The sequence below is a fragment of the Syngnathoides biaculeatus genome, chromosome 2 (assembly GCF_019802595.1).
Source record: "Syngnathoides biaculeatus isolate LvHL_M chromosome 2, ASM1980259v1, whole genome shotgun sequence".
Taxonomy (NCBI): domain Eukaryota; kingdom Metazoa; phylum Chordata; class Actinopteri; order Syngnathiformes; family Syngnathidae; genus Syngnathoides; species Syngnathoides biaculeatus.
The window spans coordinates 29347658-29370350 of record NC_084641.1 but is presented as its reverse complement, the minus strand read 5'-3'; the positions used below and the strand labels follow the sequence as shown (position 1 = coordinate 29370350).

At 46.4% G+C, this 22693-nt stretch overlaps 1 protein-coding gene and 1 long non-coding RNA gene across 3 annotated transcripts in view; one reads left to right on the top strand and one right to left on the bottom strand.

Moving 5' to 3' along the window:
- Positions 1-835: 835 nt before the first annotated feature.
- Positions 836-12514, top strand: LOC133514374 (uncharacterized). Its single transcript, XR_009798792.1, has 2 exons — positions 836-954; positions 11999-12514. It is a non-coding gene; the product is annotated as an uncharacterized LOC133514374 (long non-coding RNA).
- Positions 12515-12546: 32 nt separating this feature from the next.
- nol4la (nucleolar protein 4-like a) overlaps positions 12547-22693 on the bottom strand; it is a 38954-nt gene continuing 28807 nt past the window's right edge. Inside the window, exons 5-11 of one of the 2 annotated variants that reach the window (XM_061846009.1) lie at positions 21332-21473; positions 18893-19161; positions 18562-18747; positions 17280-17468; positions 16305-16421; positions 15886-16063; positions 12547-14063 (exon numbers count right to left, since the gene is read on the bottom strand). In XM_061846009.1, the coding sequence (XP_061701993.1) occupies positions 13846-14063; positions 15886-16063; positions 16305-16421; positions 17280-17468; positions 18562-18747; positions 18893-19161; positions 21332-21473 (1299 nt within the window). In that variant the 3' untranslated portion in view covers positions 12547-13845. The remainder of the gene's footprint in view (positions 14064-15885; positions 16064-16304; positions 16422-17279; positions 17469-18561; positions 18748-18892; positions 19162-21331; positions 21474-22693) is intronic. The other variant, XM_061846016.1, reaches the window with a different exon arrangement.

The following is a 22693-nucleotide window of genomic DNA, read 5'->3' as shown; positions in this document are numbered from 1 at the left end:
TGCACTTTGCAGTTTTTCGAATGCAAATCACTTTTAAGGGCATCAAAAACACGCCAGCCATGACGGAAGCGTATTATTGCCACACCAAAAAAAAAAAAAACAATAAAAAGGTCATGTATCACATAATTATTTGAAAACGTTTTCACATAACCAATACATTTTACATACGCTTACTGAACATACGCTCGTTGATTTTAATTATGTGAAACGTATTACATAATTATGTGAAACGTATCACATAATTATGTGAAACGCAACCTTTTTTTTTTTTTTTTTGGGTGTGGCAGTAATACGCTTCCGTAAGCCAGTTATGTAAGATGAAATGGGAAATTTTCCATTACATGTTCAAGTATTTTTAAAGCATTTTTAAAACTTGGCCAGCTCATGCATTGATGAGGTAACAAAAATATATATTCACTCGGTATAATAAAGTGTGCACAACGATCATTCTTTTAAATCGGTGCCGAGTAAATCTTTTGATTGAATTTAAATGAGAATTACGCATTTTGACAATAACTTAATAAACGTACAATAAGTGTATGTAAAATGAATTGATTGTTACATCATATTAGTTCCCAAATGGTTTAAAGCCCCACTGACACGAAAAGCATGATTTTTTTTTTAGTATGTTTTTAATGGAATGGACCATCCGTTTTTTCGCCACACGACATGATTTTGACGTGTTTGGCTTTTTGTAGCTATGAAAATCCTCTCGAGGGTTTTGTTTTGGAGAAGAAACAGGAAGTGACGTCATTGGCAGACGTCCACTCAGGCGGCCTCGTGTGTTTATACAAGTTTTATCTGCGGGAAGTCAGCTCTTTGTTCCTTCGTGTCAGCCAAAATGCCGACTCGTTGAATTGTCGGATATTGGATGGATTTACCCTTCATAAGTTTGCAAGAGACCCGCTTCGTCGTGAAAAATGGAACGACAGCTTTGTGGGTTCCAAATGACAGGTAGGTGTGTGTGTACAGCTACTAAAATAAACAATAGTTGAGGAGGGGGGGGGGGGAGGGGGTCGTAACCCTCCCAGAACGGAACAAAAGGTCCGCGTATGGAAGTCAGGGATGCCAAATGTGTCGATGTGCCTTGTCCGCCGAGCACGGCTTCGGCCGGGGTGGCTCGTACATACTGTTGTGGAGTCTGTTGTACGTTAGAAGTCATCCGCATATCATCTAAATATGGCTCAAAAGGATAGGGTAAAATCGCCCAGGTCACTTCACTCGATTCCGAGATGTTCTCTTCTTCAAAAAGCGCTTCCGTGTCCCGGAGCAGGCGCCACTGCGTGTTTTCAACGGCGAATGTCCCGGTGTGACATCTGCTGATGATGTCGGGTGATGGGTCGATTTTTCATTTTTCATTTTTATTTATTTATTTATTTTTTTTTGCTGTACATCAATGAATGTAACGATGTACACTGTAATGGAAAGCGTGCTCGGGCGAACCCGGACAGGAATGTGGGCCAAAGGCGCCCCGGCCGGCCTCGCGGCTCGCCAGTGGAAAGCTCGTAAACAGGATCGCGGCGCGGCTCCTCGCTTATCGGTAGCGATGACTTTTGATACCGCTCGTGTTTGTCCGCTCAGGGTCGTCCTGTTTTTAGCTCTTTCTGTTTGCTGAATCGCACGAGCCGGCAACGTGCGCGGCCCCCGCCGCCTCGTGTCCGTGTCTACGTCCCCCCCGGCCCCCCTTCCCCAAACGTCCATCTCGGTGACCTGCGTTTAAAATTAGCTTCACCCTGACCCGGTGCATGAAATCGCGCGACGCCTTTGCAGTAATAATACACGCTCCACTTTCCAGGCCGAGAAGCGACGCTGGGCTGGCTCCTGATCTCCGTCTGGCCGGCCCGCGCTTGTCAAACACCCTCAAAAGTGTCCGCCGCGGACCCGGTCCTGGCCTGGTTCGGGTCAACATAGTTTAAGCGGGAGGGTTCATTTTCTCGGGTTGGGGCGACCAAAGCAGTTTGGGATCGTCCGATTTGTGTCCAAATTCCAGCAACACGAAAGCGGGCGACTCGAATTGCCGTGTGCCAAATTGTTGTTCTTCTTCTTTTCCTTTCGGCTTGTCCAGTACAGGGTTGCCTCAGCCGTGTCATCTTTTTCCATCCAAGCCCATCTCGTGCATCTTCCTCTCTAACACCAAACTGCCCTCACGTCTTCCCTCACCACATCCGTCAACCTTCTCTTCGGTCTTCCTCTCGCTCTCGCTCTCTCTTCCTTGACAGCTCCATCCTCGTCCCCCTCCGACCAATTCCCTCGCTCTCTCGCCTCTGAACATGTCCAAACCATCGAAGTCTGCTCTCTCGAACCTTGTCTCCAAAACATCCAACTTTGTCTGTCCCTTTAATGATCTCATTTCTAATCCTATCCAACGTGCTCACACCAAGCGAGAACCTCAACATCTTCATGTCTCGGTTCTGCTTCCTGTCGTTTCTTCAGTGCCACCGTCTCTAAATCTGTCCATCATGGCCGGCCTCACCGCTGTTTTCTAAACTTTGCCCTCCTTCATCCTAGCGGAGACTCTTCCGTCACATAGAACACCAGACACCATCCGCCAACTGTTCCACCCCGCTTGGACCCGCTTCTTCACTTCCTTCCCACACTCTCCATTGCTCTGTATTGTTGACCCCAAGTGTTTGAAGTCATCCACCTTCGCCATTTCTTCACTCCTCCCCCCCTTCCCCTCTCATTCACGCACTTATATTCTGTTTTACTTTGGCTAATCTTCATTCCTCTCCTTTCCAGCGCGTACCTCCATCTTTCTGTTCCTCCGCCTGTTCCCTGCTTTCACTGCACATCACAATATCATCTGCGAACATCCTGGTCCAAGGGGATTCCAGTCTAACCTCGTCTGTCAGCCTATCCATTACTAATGGAAACAGGAAGGGGCTCAGAGCGGATCCCTGATGCAGTCCCACCTCCACCTTAAATTCTTTTGTCACACTTCTGGCACATCTCACATCTGTTCTGCTGCCCTCATACACGTCCTGTACTATTCTAACATATTTCTCCGCCACACCAGACTTGCGCATGCAGTACTACGGTTCCTCACTTGGTACTTTGTCATCGGCTTTCTCTAGGTCTGCAAAAAAAAAAAATTGGAGTCGCCAATTTTGGGACTTGGGACTTGTTTGGCTAAAACTTAAAAAAAAACTCAACTCGACTCAAATTAAATTGATTTGTCAAGTTCGGCCTGTTTACATTTGTGCTGCATTTTTGGCCCGTCGAGAACTTCGAGGTTACGAAACGTTGACGGGCCGCAAATGAGATGACGGACGGAAACGGGATGAAAGTTCGATTTACGTCTCCAGGGCATAAAGTATGTACAGTACCGGGGTGGACAAATACTGTACTCATATTTTTGAGGGTAAAATCATATTTGTCATTTGGCAGGTCGGCAATTTGGTGACCTAGAAAAATAAAAACGTAGAATTCTACTTGTCAGGGGTGACAATTTCCAGATTAGATTGACATGGCAGCACATAAACGCTAAAACCTGATTGGACAAACATGCAAAAAAAAAAAAGAGAGTCTAGTATCTAAGGGACTGGAAGCAGTACAGCCAAGATTAAAATTGCAAAATCCAAATTTCTGGAACAAATATTAGAATATGAGATTGTAAATGTAGGTCAGCGCTTCCCCCCAGCACAGAAGGTCTTGCCGGTCCTGAGGTTCCGCCCCGCGATGTACTCGAGCTATACTGCAGCTGCGAAACATTCCGGGCCGAGGAATCTGACCCGGTTGCCGCGTCAACGTGTCAATCATATTTCAGAAGTAGGCCAAAGCGCAGGAGGCGCCCGCTCGCGTTTGGCTGCAGGTCAAAAAGACGTCGGCTCGCGCTTCAGCTGTCGGTTTCGGCCCGGAAAGTCGCCAGATAGAAACAATTTTGCCGATATTTAATTGTCCAATACACAACACGACTTGAAAGCGGACGCAAAAACACGATAGGAGTCCATCCGACTGAGGCACATAATTCGAAATTTTGTAGTGCTGAATTTAGCATAGCATGCAACGTTGCATCATTGGACGGCGAGCCGTTATCAACACTGTATTTGTAAAAAAAAAAAAAAAAAAATTAAATATTCACTATTTTGAAAGAATAAATAGGTTTTCTGTGTATTTATAATCACATCAAAACGCACCACAGAATATAAACTTTAAATATGTAAATGTATATCCATGCAGTCGCTCCTTCTGTATATGTTCTCAACAATAGCTAAAAGCGGAATAAGCTATATTGATGATTTTATTCTCTTAAAATACTCCCGGATGAAGAAGAAAATAAGACGTGACGGATTCATTGTTAACTACGACAAAAGGAAAAAATGAGGACATGCCAAAACATTAGGGAGGGGGGGGGGACTCAAAACAATTTTTTTCTCATTTTCATCTTTCGCTGTATTATTTTTGAATTTTTTTTTCATTTGTTTACTTGGTTTTAACAGTGGGAGAAGCTCAGATTTTCAACATAAGTGGACAATTCCCCCCCCCCCCACAAAAAAGTGACAAGTCACAAAATGATTGGACTCCAGCAAGAAGAGAAAAAAACAAGTGATGGCAGCTTGCTGGCGTTTCTGTAACTCTGCCGCCCTCTCGTGGACAAAAAGTTCAATTCGTAATACAACAACATCAACAACAAAAAAAGAAAGAAAACTAAAACCTCATGAAAATGCATCAACTAAAAAGAAGTATATTTTCTAAGATAAGGGGGGGGGGGGAAATCTGCCATAATTTTGTGTTCAGTTGATTTGCGATCAAAATGTAAACATAAATAAACACAAATGATAGCGATAAATATGCATCACTTTGATTTTCACTTCGAATGCATTTTGGTCTCGCCCTTGAGCCGTCACCTTCTCGTGGTGGGGGGGTTCGAGCATCCTTGTGTGATATTGTTTGCTTGGGTCACCCACGGCAAAAAGGTCCCCGGTGAGGAACCGACAAAGCAGGACTCCGCAAAACCCATACGAAGAGTACAAAAAACTGATCTCGGTTTCCCTTGCCCAGTCACAAGTCATCAGCCGCCCCAACCCTCTGGAGCCAAGCTTGGAGGTGGGGTTCCAAGGCGAGCGCCTGGTACTGTCTGGTCCCAGCAGCAAGTCGGACTTGTTTCTGGTGAGAGTTTGACTCCGCCAAGGCAGCCGTTTTGTCTGCTTTAAAAAGCTTTTTTTTTTTTTTTAGGCTTGGAACACATTATTTATTTTTCCATTCATTGTAATGGGAAACATTGATTCAGTTGTCAAACATATCACTTCTCGAACTGTTTTCTGCAACGGATTGTGGTTGAGAACCAAAACTAAACATATATTTCTATTATGCAGTTTGTGATCAGGAAAAGCTAAAAAATGTTTGAAAAAGCTTAATTTTTTTGGGCATTATTTCTTTTTCCATTCATTGTAATGAGAAACATTGATTTGGTTTTCAAACAAATCACTTCTCGAACCATTTTCCACAACGGATTGTGGTTGAGAACCGAAACTATACATACATTTCTACTCTGCAGTTTAGCTAAAGCTAAAAAATGTTTGAAAAAGCTTAATTTTTTTAGGCTTGGAACACATTATTTATTTTTCCATTCATTGTAATGGGAAACATTGATTCAGTTGTCAAACAAATCACTTCTCGAACTGTTTTGTGCAACGGATTGTGGTTGAGAACCAAAACTAAACATATATTTCTACTATGCAGTTTATTATCAGGAAAAGCTAAAAAATGTTTGAAAAAGCTTAATTTTTTTAGGCGTGGAACACATTATTTCTTTTTCCATTCATTGTAATGGGAAACATTGATTCGGCTTTTGAACAAATTACATCTCAAACCGTTTTGATTGTGGTGGAGAACTTCGGCATCACTGTACATTCATTTCAGTCTTGAAACGATGAAGAATATTTGCAGAAATATGATTTAGGAATTGCGGGATGAGTGGTGCGTACGTGTCGAATGAAATATGTAAATAACGAGGCGAGGTCGCACTTTGATGGCTCATCGCACTATTTTATTCAATTACTGACATCTCAGGAGAAAAGGAGAGCCTCCCACCCGTGTTGTGTTTTTTTTTTGTTTGTTTTGTTTTTCTTTTTCTTTTGTTGTTTGTTTTTTTTCCCCCACCGCGTTGATGCAACACTGAAAAAGCGCTTTCTTTTATTTTTTAATTTTAATTTTTTCCAAACAAACACACAGGTCCCTCCTTAAGTGATATGTAAGAGGCAGAAAAAATCTCACCTGGACAGTTTTGCATGAAACATAAAAATGAAACAGGTTTTTTTTTTTTTTTTGTATTTCCACATACAATAATAAATATCCATACCTATAAACACCCCAACGTAATCCAAATATTAAGTCACACGAACCGGGAAAAAAGATCCACTTTTTTTTTTTTTTTTTTTTTTTTTTTTTTGCAAACACAATGATAAATGTACAAAACAATAGACATCTCCATAAAAATGCGAATGTGTTTTTCGTCTGCGATTTCAGCCTCGCGTCGGAGGAAATCGGCGGATGCGGACTCCACGCGGAGTATTTCCTGAGGTTTGTGTGGTTCCCCGTTCAAGGCCGGGAGAAGGGGGAATGGCTTATACGTGACCGAGGACGTGCGTACCCCTTTTTTTTTTGGAGGGGGGGTACCGGATTACGCTTTTCTGAGCGCTTGACTTTTATGAACGTGCCGACTCCGAACTCTCCTTCTAGGCCACAAAAACAAAAAAACAAAACGAGAGAGAACGGATTCGTATTTCGCTTTGCCGGCCTACTCAGAGACGTCGGGGAGTTCTCTGCTAGCGAGCCCGGGCCGTGACCTTTCAACTCCGGATGGCAAAAGAAGACGTTTTTGCGCGCGAGTGGGTGTAAATTGGAAAGGGCGACCGGTGAGTGTAGTGGGGGGGGGGGGGGGGGGGGAATCCTAAAATAAATGCAAAAGAAAATTTGTGAAAAACTGTACATGTAAACATCACACTTTCACTGAGTCCAAAACCGGAGGGGCTTGGGGGTGGGGGGGGGTCAATACAAAGTTTCACACGGGTACACAGGACGCCCCCCCCCCCCTCCCCAATGCACCGAGCTACAGTCTTTATCAGTGCAGGAGAGGGCGACCAATCAAATCAAAATAAATAACAACAGCGTCACAGACCACCACCAAATGATAAATTCAAACAGGCAACGGCTTCATAAAAACCACGTTCGAGATTTTTTTTCTCTCTTTTTTTTTTTTTTTTTTTTTTTCCCCAAACAGCGCTGTACCCACACGGGAAAAACAAAACAAAACAAAAAGAACATTTAAAAAAAAAAAGCATATTTTTTGTTACTCTTTGTACAGCTATACAGTACGCTTCAGTTATCCGACCACAAGCTGCCGGGGCGTTTCCGTCGATGCAAAGAGAAGATCCGGCGGGGGAGGAGAACGAAAGCAACGGACCGTGGCGCGCAAACGCCGGCGCCGCTACGACGTCGGGATGAAACGAGCCCGCGAGTGGCGGCGCCATGGCGACGGCAGCCAAACAAAACAAAGCGCAAAACGACAACAAACGAGTCGGGGAGGCGAAGAAGACTCCCGCCCGCGTCAGGACTCCCGTAATTTCCGGCCCGCAAGACGCGACTTTTTTCCACACGCTTTCAACCCTGCGGTTTATGCGGTGAAGCGGCTAAAGGAAGTGACTTTTACCGGCCCAGTTAGCGCTGCGTTAGAGTTAGCGCTGTGCTAGCGTGTTGTTTCTGTGTTACTGGTATGTCTCAATGATATTTAGCGGTAAATTTTATTTTAACTGGCCATGTTAGCGTTAGCTTTAGTGCAGTGCTAGCGTTACCACTAGCATTAACGTGGCACTAGCATTAGCACTAGCATTAAATTCTTTCTGTGTACTGTTTTTCTTTGTAAATATCTCGCGTTACTGCCATGTCTCAGTGATTTTTACCGGCATGTTTTTTTTTTTTTAACCAGCCCTGTTAGTGTGGCGCTAGCGTTACCGCGGTGGAGCTAGCATTAGCGCAGCGACGCTAGCGTTAAACATTCTGTGTATCATCTTTCTTTGTAAATATCTGTTACTGTGGCGTCTCAGTGATTTTTACCAGTATGTTTTTTTTAACCGGCGCTGTTAGTGCAGCACTAGCCTTAGCGCGGCGGCGCTAGCCTTAGCACGGCGGCGCTAGCCTTAGCGCGGCGGCGCTAGCCTTAGCGCGGCGGCGCTAGCGTTGAACATTCTGTGTGTCATCTTTCTTTGTAAATATCTCATGTTACTGCGGTGTCTCAGTGATTTTTACCAGTATGTTTTTTTTAACCGGCGCTGTTAGTGCGGCGCTAGCCTGAGCTAGCGTTAGTACAGCAGCACTAGCGTTAAACTCTCCATGTACCCACTTTGTAAATAGCTCGTGTTTCAGTGTTTCAATGTGGGCACTTGTGGCTTTTACGCAGCTACGTACGGCTTATGTATGTACCAAATGGTATTTCCTTTACAAATGCACTCGGTGAGGGTTGTAACCAGGTGCGCGCTGTAGGCCGGGAATTACGGTACTTCCGATGGGGGCGGTACACGCCCGCGAACCAGATATGTAGGCCCAAATTCACATTTTACATCTCCCGCGCATAAAAAAAAACTCTCAAATGCACCCCAAAAACTCTCACATAAACCAAAACACCATACCCTGAAACGCCCCCCCCCCAAAAAAAAAACAGACTTAGATTGAAAACATTTACCACATAGTTCCAACAACTCTCAAAAATCACAGAAAAAAAAAATTACACACAGCAAAAACTTTCTCACATGAAATAGAACAGTTGATGCAAACACCCCCGAAAAAACTTCATCAAAGCCCGTCTTACGAAAGCAAAATTACGGAGCCGCTAAAGGGACATGGGAGGGGTGGGGGCAGAAAGTTGTTTCCCATTCTAAAGAGAAACTTTCTCATCCAAACAAGAAAAGTTTCTCGTTACAATGAGAAAATTTCATTCATTTTGTTTTTTATTGTCCCTTTAGGGCCTCTGTACAAAAATACTCACAGGAAGGAAACAAAAAACACTTTTTTTTTTTTTTGTCATTGGAGACTTTCTTTTTGTTTTGTTTTGTGAGAGTCCAAACTTGTGAGCGTGAAAGGAAGCTCCAAAGCGGAAGGACAAGCCGTGTGAAATCCCAAACGCTGATTGGCTCTGCCAAACAATAAGCCCCTCCCTCTTTCTCTGGCTGACGTGAGAGTTACATTTATTTTGTTGTGCGTGCACGCGAGTGTGAAGGTTCGACGCCATTTCGGGCCTCCACGGCGCCCGGCGCGGGCCCTCCCGAGCGACCCGTGACCCCCGACTCGGCGTTCGAGACCCGGCAACGTATCACACCCCCCCCCCCCCCACCCCCGGGTTGTTTTTTTCCGTAATCCTGAGCTATAAAGTGCTTCCAAACTTGCAATAGCGGATCGAGACTGCGCTTGAAATGCGAACGGACCGCCCTCGACTGCGTGGTGGACGGGCGCCGATACAGAATGTGTCGTAAACTGTAAATAAATAAAAACGTATATATATATATATATATATCTTGTGTATTTTTTATCTTATTTTTTTGTTTGTTTTTGTAAGGTGCGAGCCCAGTCGGCTGCTTGCTAGCGTAACTGTCGTTTGTTTGGAATGTGCCGAGCGACTGAATTACATCTCTGTACAAATTGGGTCACTTCACTTTTACACAAACGGTCCACGACGACACTTACATCGAGCCGGGGGGGGAGCGTGGGGGAGGGGTTCGGAGGGGGCCGGGGGGGGGGGGCGGCACACAAAACCATAAACAAGAAACACACTTGACAACCGTGTTTGTGCGGAGTGACTCAGCGTGAAAAATGCCAGACTGTGCTCTGGGTCCGGACCTCAGACTTCACCCCCCCCCCCTTGCACCCCCCACCGCCACACAGCAGGGAGCGTAAACTGATGTAATTAATTACATCTTTGTCAAAGATTGTCTCTTGCGTCAAACGGCCACCATTTCAGTCATCGATGAGCCTGATGATGATGATCGTAGGGCGGGGTCACGCAGGGGGGAGGAGGCTGGGGGGGGGCGCCTCGGTTCCTCCCCGCGGGCCCGCACGCGGATGTTCGGAGTTGAGCGAGCGGTATCCGATGCGCGCGACGAGCTGCGCGCAACAATTCATCAGCAACGAGAACGACGACGACGAGGAAAAAAAACAAAAGTGCAATTGGTGTTACGTTTGAAAATTGATGATGACGTTTATGACCCACGTGGAGAACAGCGACAATCGAGTTGGCTACAATTCTGCGCGACTTTTCGGACCGGACAACATCGCCCTCAATGACGCCCGCTTTTTTTTTTTTTTTTTTTTTTTGCCTGCAACATAAATCGTGCACCTTGGAGTGATTATCATCAACATTGCACAATTTCTCAACGCACTCGACAATATAATTTCTTAATCTCTTTCTTCCCTGACAAGTTTTTTTTTTTGTGTGTGACCTCCTCTTTTTTATTTATTTATTTTTTTTAATTCGATATTCGCGGGCCAGCCCGGGTCCAATTGGGAAAGCCAACGCGATTGAAAGCCATCACAAAAACGATCGGGATTTTTTTTTTCGTTTTTTTTTTTTTTTTTTACGGACGTGTGGAATCGGCGCATCCGACGGGACCGTTGTAGCCCCCCCCCCCAAAAAAAAAAAATCAACATGGCGGACACTTGGCTGTACAACTTCAGCAGCGTCTTTAAAAGCTCGCATTCCACTCCAAATCGGGAATAAAATGTATCAAATGAGCTACTTCTTTACAGAATTGAAGAAAAAGTAATATTCTCAAACAATGTCTCGATTTTTCCTGGCGCTCCTTTGGCTCCCTCTAGCGGTAACCGAAAGAATCACTGAAATAAATACAAAACACGATCAAATGTTAGAATGGCGCTTGAAACCATGCAACACATTATTTAATGTCATGTCAGGATCCAAGCCACTTATCCTCACAAGGGTCACGGGAGAGCCGCAGCCTATTCCAGCTAGCTTCGGGCGAAAAGGCGGACTACGCCCTGGATCGGTCGCCAGTCTGTCGCAGGGCAGATATCGGCACCCTCGCTGAGCGGGAATCGATCCCACGCTGCCCGCACCAAAGTCATGCGTGTGTACCACTACACCATCAGTGACATACACATTATTTCAACTTATTTTATTAACTTTTTCCGTAGAGTACATTTTTAGTACGGTTCAGTTGTATTTAACTTTAATAAATGCGCTTTTTAGGACTAAAATTTTGGGCCCTGTATATATATATTTCTTTTTTTGGGGGGGGTATTTAAATGTTAGCCATGATGATACTACTTAGAGAGCAAGCTACTTTTAATTTTTTTTTAATTTTAAGTTAACTTTGAATTACTTTGACTAAAAGACAAGAACCACTGTAATGCAATGAATTGACATTCATTTTTTTCACTTTCATAAAAGTCGTTAAATATTTAGCGGCTTTCAAACTCTTTAAGAAGCCTCTCGTGATATAATATTCTAAACATTATTTGTACCTTAAGATACATTTAAAAAAATTTCGACAAAGATGTAATGTTGCAATAGTAAATTCAGATATTCTAGTTGACATTTTATGAGAATGTTTTTAGTTTTAAGACATATTTTTTAGTGACGAAATGCTTCGTAATCATATGAGAATAAAGTCTTATTTTTTCATGTTACAGTTGTATATTTTCATATTAAATTCAACATTTAACAAGGGAATTTAAAGCTTGATTCTTGTAATTCTGTGCCTTTTATCTAAAATTGAATAATAATAATTTAAGACTTTACTACCTTAGTAATACACCTTTTCATGTGTTTCAGTTTGCCAGTGAATTTTTGAATTTGCATTAAAAATATTGTTGTCATTTTTTTATTTATTATTCTTACTTTTTAAAAAAAATTTAAGGACACATTTGATACATTTTTCTCCTCATTTGGATTGAATGCGCAGCATCCCCATGACTTCTGTAGAAGTAAAAGCAACGATAAGGATGTTTTTTAATTATTATTATTTTTTTTTCATTATTCCGTGCACAGATGGCGATCGCCTAATCCAACCTCGTCGCCGTACAGGATATTGGACTTCATCTGGGGGTTAATAATCAAAAGGCGTGAAAGGAACCCGCAGAGAAATCCCGCGAGGGTCGACTGAACTTCTGCGGTGCTCACGACGATCGGCGGATTCCCGACCGTGACGTCGCCGGAAGACCGGCCCCAAAATGATGATTTATTAACTACAATTAACGTATTTTGTTCATCTATCTTCGCCGGTGTCAGGCGGAACAATTCGAGTGGCTATAAAAGCGCTACACACCCTTGTTTCAATTGCACGTTTTGGTGAGATGAATAAAATGAGACCAAGATTGATTTTTTTTTTTTTTCCAACCATAAAAAAGAAGAATTCCACAACCGAGAAGTCCACATCGCTCCAAAATTGAAGAAAAATTAAGAAGGAGGCGAGTGAAGCTGCAGGAATGACGCCAGTCTTCCGGCTATTTCATATTATTATTGGGTGGCGGGGCAAGATGGAGGCCGGATTGTACCAAGAAATTTTTTTTAAAAATCCCAAAATGCATTAAAAAAAAAAAAATGTTACGGTCTGATGAAAGCAAGGCTGAACTTTTGGACCATAATTCCGAAAGGTATGTTCGATGGCGGGCGGCACGGTGGAGCAGCTGGTAAAGCGTTGGCCTCACAGTTCTGAGGTCCCGGGTTCAATCCCGCACCCGCCTGCGTGGGGTTTGTGTGTTCTCCCTGTGCCTGGGTGGGTTTTCTCCGGGTGGGCACTCCGCTTTCCTCCCACATCCCAAAAACACGCAACATTCATTGGACACTAAATTGCCCCTAGGTGTGATTGTTTGTCTCTATGTGCCCTGTGATTGGCTGGCGACCAGTTCAGGGTGTACCCCGCCTCCTGCACGTCGACAGCTGGGATGGGCTCCAGCACTCTCTGTGACCCTCGTGAGGATAAGTGGCAAAGAAAATGGATGGATGGTGCCAACACAGCACTGCTCAAAAGAACACCGGACCTCCAGTGCAATACGGTGAGGGCGGCAGCGGGCTTTCGGCCCGCTTTTCTTTCCTTTCGGCCTTTTAGTCAAAGCGGACGGAATTTGGAACACTTCCCAAAAGATGCCGGTGTGAACGAAACCCTTCGGGTTTTTGGCATGAAAAGCCTCCTGGAACAGCTGAAGTAAATCGTATGTTGACTCCAACTGAACGTGATATTGAATGTGAAATTGGAGCGTTTACTTCCCACTCTGAAAAGAAGGTTTAAACATTTTCTGTTGAGAAACTCGTGAAATTGTTCATCCTGGTCTCAAAACCTGCCGTTTGAACAGGGGTGTGTAAACTTTTAATCCACTGTCAACCAGCGCAACCACCTGAATAATTGATAGCCTTGATTGAGACTTCGCACTCAGTATACTGTATTTGTGAGTAAATTCAAACAAACTCATCATAATTGCAAGTAAATACACTTTTTTTTTTTTTTTTTTGCGTGACGGTTTTGTTTGGCGGTGCGGCGAGAGATTTTTTGTACTGTTCAATATGTGCTTAATTTCAATAAAGGTCGGGAAAAACTGCGCAAGATGTACAGTCGGATTAGTTTTCTCCACACGTCGTCACTTCCTGAGACAAATGGGGTTGAGGTGCTGAAAGAAACTTTGCGGGGAGACCACAGAAGAAGACGGAGCGAGGGAACCAAATGCATAAATAGTCATGCGGATGAGTAAGGTACCTCACAGGACCTGCGGGACCTGCGGGACCCGCTGTGCTTGCCAGAACCGCTCCTCTTCGTTTGTGCCTGTGTCCAAGACCCCCCGCGACTTACACGTCAGCGTGACATATTTACATTTGTAGACGGGCCGAGCGCGGACCGGAGCTCAGTTCTGCTGCAGGATCAGGTTTTCCAGTTCGTCGGCCGAGCGGAGCAGGAAGGCGGCCGACTCCCGGTAGCCGGCGATGAGCTGCCTGACCGCCGTGACTTCCGGCGGGCTGAGCTGGGCCGAAGCGCCTCCGCCCCCGCCGCCCTGGCCGTGGCTGTTGGAGCTGGAGGAAGAGGAGTTGGGAGCGACCGACTTCATACTCAGATCTGTTGGACCTGCGGACGCAAGTGCGATCCACGTCACTCGGGAGAATTATGGCAGAAACCTCATTGAGACGTTTCGACACGGTCATGCTGACCTGAAATGAGCACAAAGACAAAAACTTGCACTGCAGAATAGTGAGGGGGAGGGACTGGAACTAGGGACCACTGTAGTATCTGCAATGTGGAATATACGTGCGCCTTTAAAAGGCGGGCCTGACCTATCGAGTGAGGTGGAATTCAGCGAATCAGAGTGTAGAGTTGCCTGCCTGTCAACTAGCTAAACTGAGAAAAGCCGAGTCGCATGTTGAGCTTCTGCGTCACTTGTGGCGATCGGGGGGTCAGCTCGGAATGTACTCTAGTGACAGTATTTCGTCAGCGTCAGCTCGGAATGTGTTCCAGTTTACAGTATTTCGTTAGCATAAACTCAAAATGTGCTCCTGTTTACAGTATTTCGTTAGCGTCAGCTCAGAATGTGTTCCAGTTGACAGTATTTCGCTAGCATAAACTCAAAATGTGCTCAAGTTTACAGTATTTCGTTAGCGTCAGCTCAGAATGTGCTCAAGTTTACAGTATTTCGTTAGCGTCAGCTCAGAATGTGTTCCAGTTGACAGTATTTCGCTAGCATAAACTCAAAATGTGCTCAAGTTTACAGTATTTCGTTAGCGTCAGCTCAGAATGTGTTCCAGTTGACAGTATTTCGCTAGCATAAACTCAAAATGTGCTCCTGTTTACAGTATTTCGTTAGCGTCAGCTCAGAATGTGCCCCAGTTTACAGTATTTCGTTAGCGTCAGCTCAGAATATGTTCCAGTTTCCAGTATTTCGTTAGCATGAACTCAAAATGTGCTCAAGTTTACAGGATTTCGTTAGCGTCAGCTCAGAATGTGCTCCTGTTTACAGTATTTCGTTAGCGTCAGCTCAGAATGTGCCCCAGTTTACAGTATTTCGTTAGCGTCAGCTCAGAATGTGTTCCAGTTTACAGTATTTCGTTAGCGTCAGCTCAGAATGTGTTCCAGTTGACAGTATTTCGCTAGCATAAACTCAAAATGTGCTCAAGTTTACAGTATTTCGTTAGCGTCAGCTCAGAATATGTTCCAGTTTCCAGTATTTCGTTAGCATGAACTCAAAATGTGCTCAAGTTTACAGGATTTCGTTAGCGTCAGCTCAGAATGTGCTCCTGTTTACAGTATTTCGTTAGCGTCAGCTCAAAATGTGCCCCAGTTTACAGTATTTCGTTAGCGTCAGCTCAGAATGTATTCCGGTTTACAGTATTTCGCTAGCATAAACTCAAAATGTGCTCCTGTTTACAGTATTTCGCTAGCATAAACTCAAAATGTGCTCAAGTTTACAGTATTTCGTTAGCGTCAGCTCAGAATGTGTTCCAGTTGACAGTATTTCGCTAGCATGAACTCAAAATGTGCTCAAGTTTACAGGATTTCGTTAGCGTCAGCTCAGAATGTGCCCCAGTTTACAGTATTTCGTTAGCGTCAGCTCAGAATGTGTTCCAGTTTACAGTATTTCGTTAGCATAAACTCAAAATGTGCTCCTGTTTACAGTATTTCGTTAGCGTCAGCTCAAAATGTGCCCCAGTTTACAGTATTTCGTTAGCGTCAGCTCAGAATGTATTCCGGTTTACAGTATTTCGCTAGCATAAACTCAAAATGTGCTCCTGTTTACGGTATTTCGTTAGCGTCAGCGGCTGTTCCTGTTCTCCTTCTATCCTAACCACCTGCTATGGATTAACAAGTGGCGGTAGGCTAGTTTCCTTCACCGTCGTCTCCCCCCCCCCCCCCACCGTTATTTTTCTCAATACTACGTCACACCAGCTCTGCTCACCGTTGGTTTGGACCGCAGCGGCGTTCTGCGGGTTGCCGTACCCACGCAGGTTGTAGTTGAGGCCTCCATTGGTGTAGAGCTGGTCTTGGGCAAAAGCTGCGCTGGAGATGACGAAACCCGACGGGGCCACGGGTGCGGGGTCTCGGGGGCCGGGCTTGTCGGCGATGGCGGGCTCGTCCTGCGTACGGACGTTTCGCTTTAGTGGCACAGAGCCGTCGGAGAGACTCCGGTAGGTACGCAGAGAGGAATTCATTTAGTCGTACTTTTCTTCCTGTAGCTAAAATGGATCGTCATGCTCGCATGTCAGACGTGAAAATTGCACAATTACAAACGCTTTGTAGCGATATGAATGGAATCACGCGAAAGTGACTCACATCTTTTGATTCGATTCGTTCACGCTAGCGAGGCGCGATATTTACCGCCGGGTAGACGTCGAGCCGCATCCTCTTGGCGGCGTTTCGGGTTTCGCTCTCGCAGGCGGCGGCGAGGATGTTCTCGGCCATGGCGGAGGTCAGGTGAGGCGGCGTCGGTCTGATCTGCCGGCGGGATTCGGGCAAAATCTGTACGGGCGCTGTCAGAATCTTCGGATGCCGGCCAAATTGCAAGGGAATCGATGTAAATATGTATATTTATGTTTAAAACGCGGTACGGCGTATCAGTTGGTCGAGTGTCGGCCTCACAGTTCTGAGGACGCGGGTTCGATCCCGGCCCCTGGTGTGTGAAGTCCTCCGGGTGGGCACTCCGGTTTCCTCCCACATCCCAAAAACGTGAATCGGACACTCTAAATTGCCCCTAGGTGCGATTCTGAGTGGGGCCGTTTGTCTCGATGTGCCCTGCGATTGGCTGGCGACCAGTTCAGGGCGTGCCCCGCCTCCTGCCCGTTGACAGCCGGGAGAGGCTCCGGCACTCCCCCGCGAACCTTGTGAGGATAAGCGGCTAAGAAAATGGATGGATGGATGTTTGTTTCCATTTGATCTGGCTAATCTTAAATATAATCCAGCTATTGTACACAGGGTTTAAGAGTACATTGATTGATTGATTGATTGATTGATTGATTGATTGATTGATTGAAATATGCAAATCATAGGTTTTCATTGATCGTTCCACTGTGAATTGCATCAAGACCAGTGCGGTCGCCAGCCAATCGCAGGGCACATGAGGACAGACAACCCCAACCCTAACCCTGGCTCCAGCACTCCCCGTGACCATCATGAGGATAAGCGGCTAAGAAAATGGATGGATGGGAACAATTCGCCACATTTTTTGGGGGGGACTCACACAAAATCCTCTCCTCGGTTCTTTGGACCGTTTTCGCAACCACTCTGCCTTGGTTAAATGTCAGGAAGTGCGCGTGACATCATATTGAAATATATCAAAAGATGATTTATGAATACCTCAAAGCCACTTTTCTTCATGCGGCGACAAGATTTGAGGTAGGTGCGAATGCGCTTGCGGGAGCGCTCCTGGAACTCGGGAAACTGCCGGCCGCAGGATTCCATGATGGCCTGGATCTTCTCCTTGGGCTGCTTGGAGATGGGCACCATGCGGTCCAGGTTCTCGTCCACGAACAGGCGCACGAACATCTGAGAGGTGCGGCGGGGGGGGGGGGGGGTGCCGAGTTGAAAACAAAAGAGAGGGGTTGCGGGAGGGGGCGGGGCATAAAACGGAGAGTGGAAGAAGACGGGAGAGGTTGTTAGGAATCGTGCACACGACCCGTAAAAATTCAACCCTCGCATCGCCCGGAAAACATTTTTGCTCGCGTGTCACATTATGCCTTCGAAGGCGACCGGATATACTGCACGCGCGGACAGTAAGATGCCCGAATAAAAGTCATTTTTTCACAGAGGATAGGGAAAATATGCACATGGGTATTGTTATGTTGTTTGTCTTCATGTTTATTATTTTGTTTATTGATTGTTATATTGTCTGTCCCAAATATTCGTTAATTAATAGGTTATAACACTGGTACTATCTGTTATCCGTCAATGGCATATTGCTTTGTCGGCACTTAGCTAGATGAACTTCTTCATTTGATGTTTACTTTGACACTAAACTTCAGATGGCAGTCGCGATGAGCTCCTCGAAACGTCCATCCATCCATTTTCCTTACTGCTTATCCTCACCAGGGTGGCAGGGAGCGCTGGAGCCCATCCCAGTTGTCAACGGGCAGGAGGCGGGGGTAGTACACCCTGAACTGGTCGCCAGCCAATCGGAGGGCACATAGAGACAAACATCCACACTCACAATCACACCTAGGGGCAATTTAGAGTGTCCAATTAATGGGATGTGGGAGGAAACCGGAGAAAACCCACGCAGGCATGGGGAGAACATGCAAACTCCACACAGGTGAGGCCGGGATCGAACCCTCGTCCTCAAAAATGCCAGGCCAACGCTTTTCAACTGCACTCCCCGCGCCCCTTATGAGGATAAGCGGCAAAGAAAACGGATGGTTGGACACTCACTGTTTGACGCCGCTGTAGATTCCAACCCAAATCACAATCACAAAAGTAATTTTCAATTTCAGTCATCAGTCATCGGTTAACACATTTGCCTCACAGTTCTGAGGACGCAGGTTCAAATCCAGCCTTGGTTGTGGGGAGCTTGCATGCCCCCCGCCCCCCACGCCTGTTTTGCTGCATTGGCGACAAAATAGTTCCAGGCCGTCCGGTCGCTTACGTTGAAGGCTTTCAGTCTCTCCGGATCCATCCCCTCAGCGTCGTTGATCTTATCGCCGTCGTCGTGGTCGTCGTGATCGTCGTCGTCGTCGTCGACGATCTGCGCCCGGCCGGAGGTCAGGTCCTCGGCGCACATGCTCAGTTCGGTCTTGACGGAGTCGTAACTTCCTGAGCTGTACGGGGGCGACTGTCGACGCACGGCCGCCGGTCGTGAGAGGGTGTGCACACTTTTGCAACTACATTATTGCATGTTTAGTTTGACTTGTCCTCTTGTCAGGCATAAAAAAGGGTGAGATAAACATTCTGCGAGGATGTCAAGTTTGGGGGTTTACCTTGGCGTACTCAGTTTTGATGGGGTACTTCCTGCCGGGGTCGGCCTGGAAGGAGTTCGGCGGCGAACAGCCCGCGGGCAGCAGGCGCTCGCTCAGGTTGACCGGCTGCTGGTCGTCCGAGGAGGACGACGACAAGGCGGCGCTGAAGTCCAGGGGGGCGCTCGGGCCGTTGCGGTTCTCCGGGGGGTCGGCGCCCGCGGGCGGCACCTCCGGCGAGGTCGCGGCCGGCATCCCGTTGCCGCTGCCGCTCTCCGAGGAGTTGTCGTCTGCTGGAGGGGAAGAGTTGCGTGGCTGATTCCCATTTTGGATTCAGGCAAAACTCGACAAAGACAGCAAAATGGAAAAATGGAAAAGGTCTACGCACGGCTGCTCAAATGCAAGGTTTTCGTGGCTACATAAAAACTGAATCCAGGATAACTAATTTTGTATCCTGCATAGCTAAATTTCATGTGCTACGGTAAACCGACACCAAGATTCCAAAAGGTATGCTCGGCTCGGCGCAAACGCAAAACTTGCTCATCCCGAGAACAACATCGTATCGAAAGTCAATAATGGGGTGGCAGCACAGGTTGAAAGTAGGGCCTTGGTAAACAAATAACGGCCATTGTGAGCACAACACCTTCAGCCTCCCGTTGGAAAGCAAATAAATGTCAGGAAAAGGCCACTACAGAATTGGGGGGGGGGGTGATCAGAGGAGCCCCGTTGACACCTGGGATAGGCTCCAGCACTCCCGCGACCCTCGTGAGGATAAGCGGCTCAGAAAATGCATGGATGGATAAATTGCCTGAAGGTGTGATTTTGAGTGCAGCTGTCTATCTCTTTGTGCTCTGTGACTGCCGACCCTTGTGAGGATAAGTGGCTAAGAAAATGGATGATGGATGGATGGATGGATGGATGAATTGTCCATAGGTGTGATTGTGAGTGCGGTTGTTCGTCTCCATGTGTCCTGTGATTGGTGACCCTTCTGAGGATAAGTGGCCAAGAAAATGGATGGCTATGTGCCCTGTGATTGGCGACCCTTGTGGGGATAAGCGGCTAAGGAAATGGATGGATGGATGAATAAATTGCCCATAGGTGTGATTGTGACTGCAGCTGTTTGTCTCTATGCGCCCTGTGACTGGGGACCCTTGTGAGGATAAGTGGCTGAGAAAATAATTGGATGGATGGATAAATTGCCCAAAGGTGTGATTGTGAGCGCGGCTGCTTGTCTCTATGTGCCCTATGATTGGCGACCCTTGTGGGGATAAGCGGCTAAGGAAATGGATGAATGGATGGATGGCTAAATCGCCCATAGGTGTGATTGTGAGCGCAGCTGTTTGTCTCTATGTGCCCTGTGATTGGCGACCCTTGTGGGGATAAGCGGCTAAGGAAATGGATGGATGGATGAATAAATTGCCCATAGGTGTGATTGTGACTGCAGCTGTTTGTCTCTATGTGCCCTGTGACTGGCGACCCTTTTGAGGATAAGTTGCTGAGAAAATAAGTGGATGGATGGATAAATTGCCCATAGGTGTGATTGTGAGGGCGGCTGTTTGTCTCTATGTGCGCTGTGATTGCCGACCCTTTTGAGGATAGGTGGCTAAGAAAATGGATGGATAAATTTCCCATTGGAGGGATTTGGAGTGCGGCTGTTTGTCTCCGTGTGCCCTGCGATTGGCGACCCTCGTGAGGATAAGCGGCTAGGAAAACGAATGGACGGACAGGCGGACGTGACTCCGCCGATGCTTCCTAGTGGCGTGACGCTCGTGTTCGAGTCCTCCTCCCCTTTGTCCTACTTTTCTGAGGCGCCCACCCCGAGTGGGGCGCGGCACATTTGGTCCCGCCCACCGCAAACGTGGATTTACTGGGATTAGTCCACTGAGAACAAGCCGAGCTGTTTCCGACCCAACGCCCGGCGCACTTAAGTACTACGTCGAGTCACTTCCGGGAGGAAAGTAAGCGACGCCGCTCACAAATTTGCCAACTTCTTCAAGCTTTGTTGCCGACACGACCGTCACGCTAAACGGAAAGTATCAAAATTATGCGTGTATTCATAACGACCGCATAACTGCCTTTACTGTGCTAGCTTAACGCAAACACCAAAAGCAAAAAACACTGCAGGCCATGGATGTTTGAAAACAAACGGTGGAGCAACACATGGAGATAGACGAAATAATAATACTCACAGGAGAATTTTTTTGTTTTTTGGGGGAAATTTTTTTTTACTGCAGATTACGGAATAATTTAGAACAAGATCACTTTTACATCGATTGTGACGGTTCCATTTCAGACACTGCCTTCCACTGCAATCTTGTTTTTTTCTTAAATGTAAAACAGTTTCACGCTCTGTGTGACTCTTTTGCACTTCCAGGCCACCGTCCAAAATACGTTCACGGCATTTCCAATCATTTTAATGGGGGAGGAAAAAAAAAACGACATGTTCCACGACGGCGAACTCACCGTCCTCTTCTTTGACGGCGGCCGGCGGGTTGCAGACCCTCGCCCCGTTGGGAGGACTGGGCTCGGGCGCCGGCGGACGCTCGGCCGCGACCCACGCGGGCTCGGCGCCGTTCATGTCCTCGCTGCTCACCGACGAGTCATCCTGCGGGAGGATGGCCGGGAAGGGAATCAGTGTTGGTTTATGTGGTTTGTGCGGTGATGCGGCGCTAGCGTTAGCATTAGCACGGCGCTAGCGTTAGCGCACCTGGTTCTAAGCCTTGGCACACAGAAAGGGTTTTACGCTAGTCCCGCGCTAACGCTAGCCCCGCGCTAGCGTTAAACTCTGTGTACCGAGGCTTATAACCAGTTGCGCTCTGTAGGCCGGTAATTAAGGTACCTCAGCACCAGTAAATAGTCGGATCCCAATGGACGAATACACAGTATACGTCATAATAGCGAATGAGTACGTCAATTATGAATCGATTGTTTCATTGGAGAACCAAAAACTGTGCCAGAAATATTGGCCATCAATCATTCTGCCAGTCGAAAACATTAAATATAAATTGTGCGATAACCTTGCCCAGTCAAAAGCTTGCACAATATGTATTTTTTTCTTTGCACAATCAACACCACTGACCCTTGACCTTTATGAAAGCGAGAGCAACTTTTTTGGGCAACGATGAATGCAAAGAGCTGACGCAACCATTCATCCATTATCCAAGCCGCTTATCCTCACAAGGGTCACGGTAGATCCGGAGCCTATCCCGGCCAGCTTCGGGCGAAAGGCGGACTACGCCCTGAACAGTCACTGAGCGGGAATCGGAGCTGACACACCAAATTTGCTCAAATGATTTCAAATCATGCCATATTCAATAATTGTCGCTATTAGCCCGGGTAAAGACATTGATCATGTTCATAATTTGTCACAACAATGATGATGATGATGATGTTGCTGACCCACAAATTGTCAACTGCTGCCGAATTTGAACACTGTACACTTCCTTTTAAAAATGTTATGTTTATTATATGTTATTGTTTGGCGGTCCAGTTCTGAGGTCCCGGGTTCACTCCCCGGCCCCGCCTTTGTGGAGTTTGCATGTTGTCCCCGTGCCTGTGTGGCTTTTCTCCGGGTACTCCAGTTTCCTCCCACATCCTCAAAAACATGCAAAGTTCATTGGAGACTCTAAATTGCCCATAGGTGTGATTGTGTCTGTCTCTCCATGTGCCCTGTGATTGGCTGGCAACCAGTTCCGGGTGTACCCAGCCCCCTGCCCGTTGACAGCTGGGATAGGCTCCAGCACTCCCCGTGCCCCGCGTGAGGATAAGCAGCTAAGAAAATGGTCGTATAAATTGCCCCTAGGTGTGATTGTGATTCTCTATTTG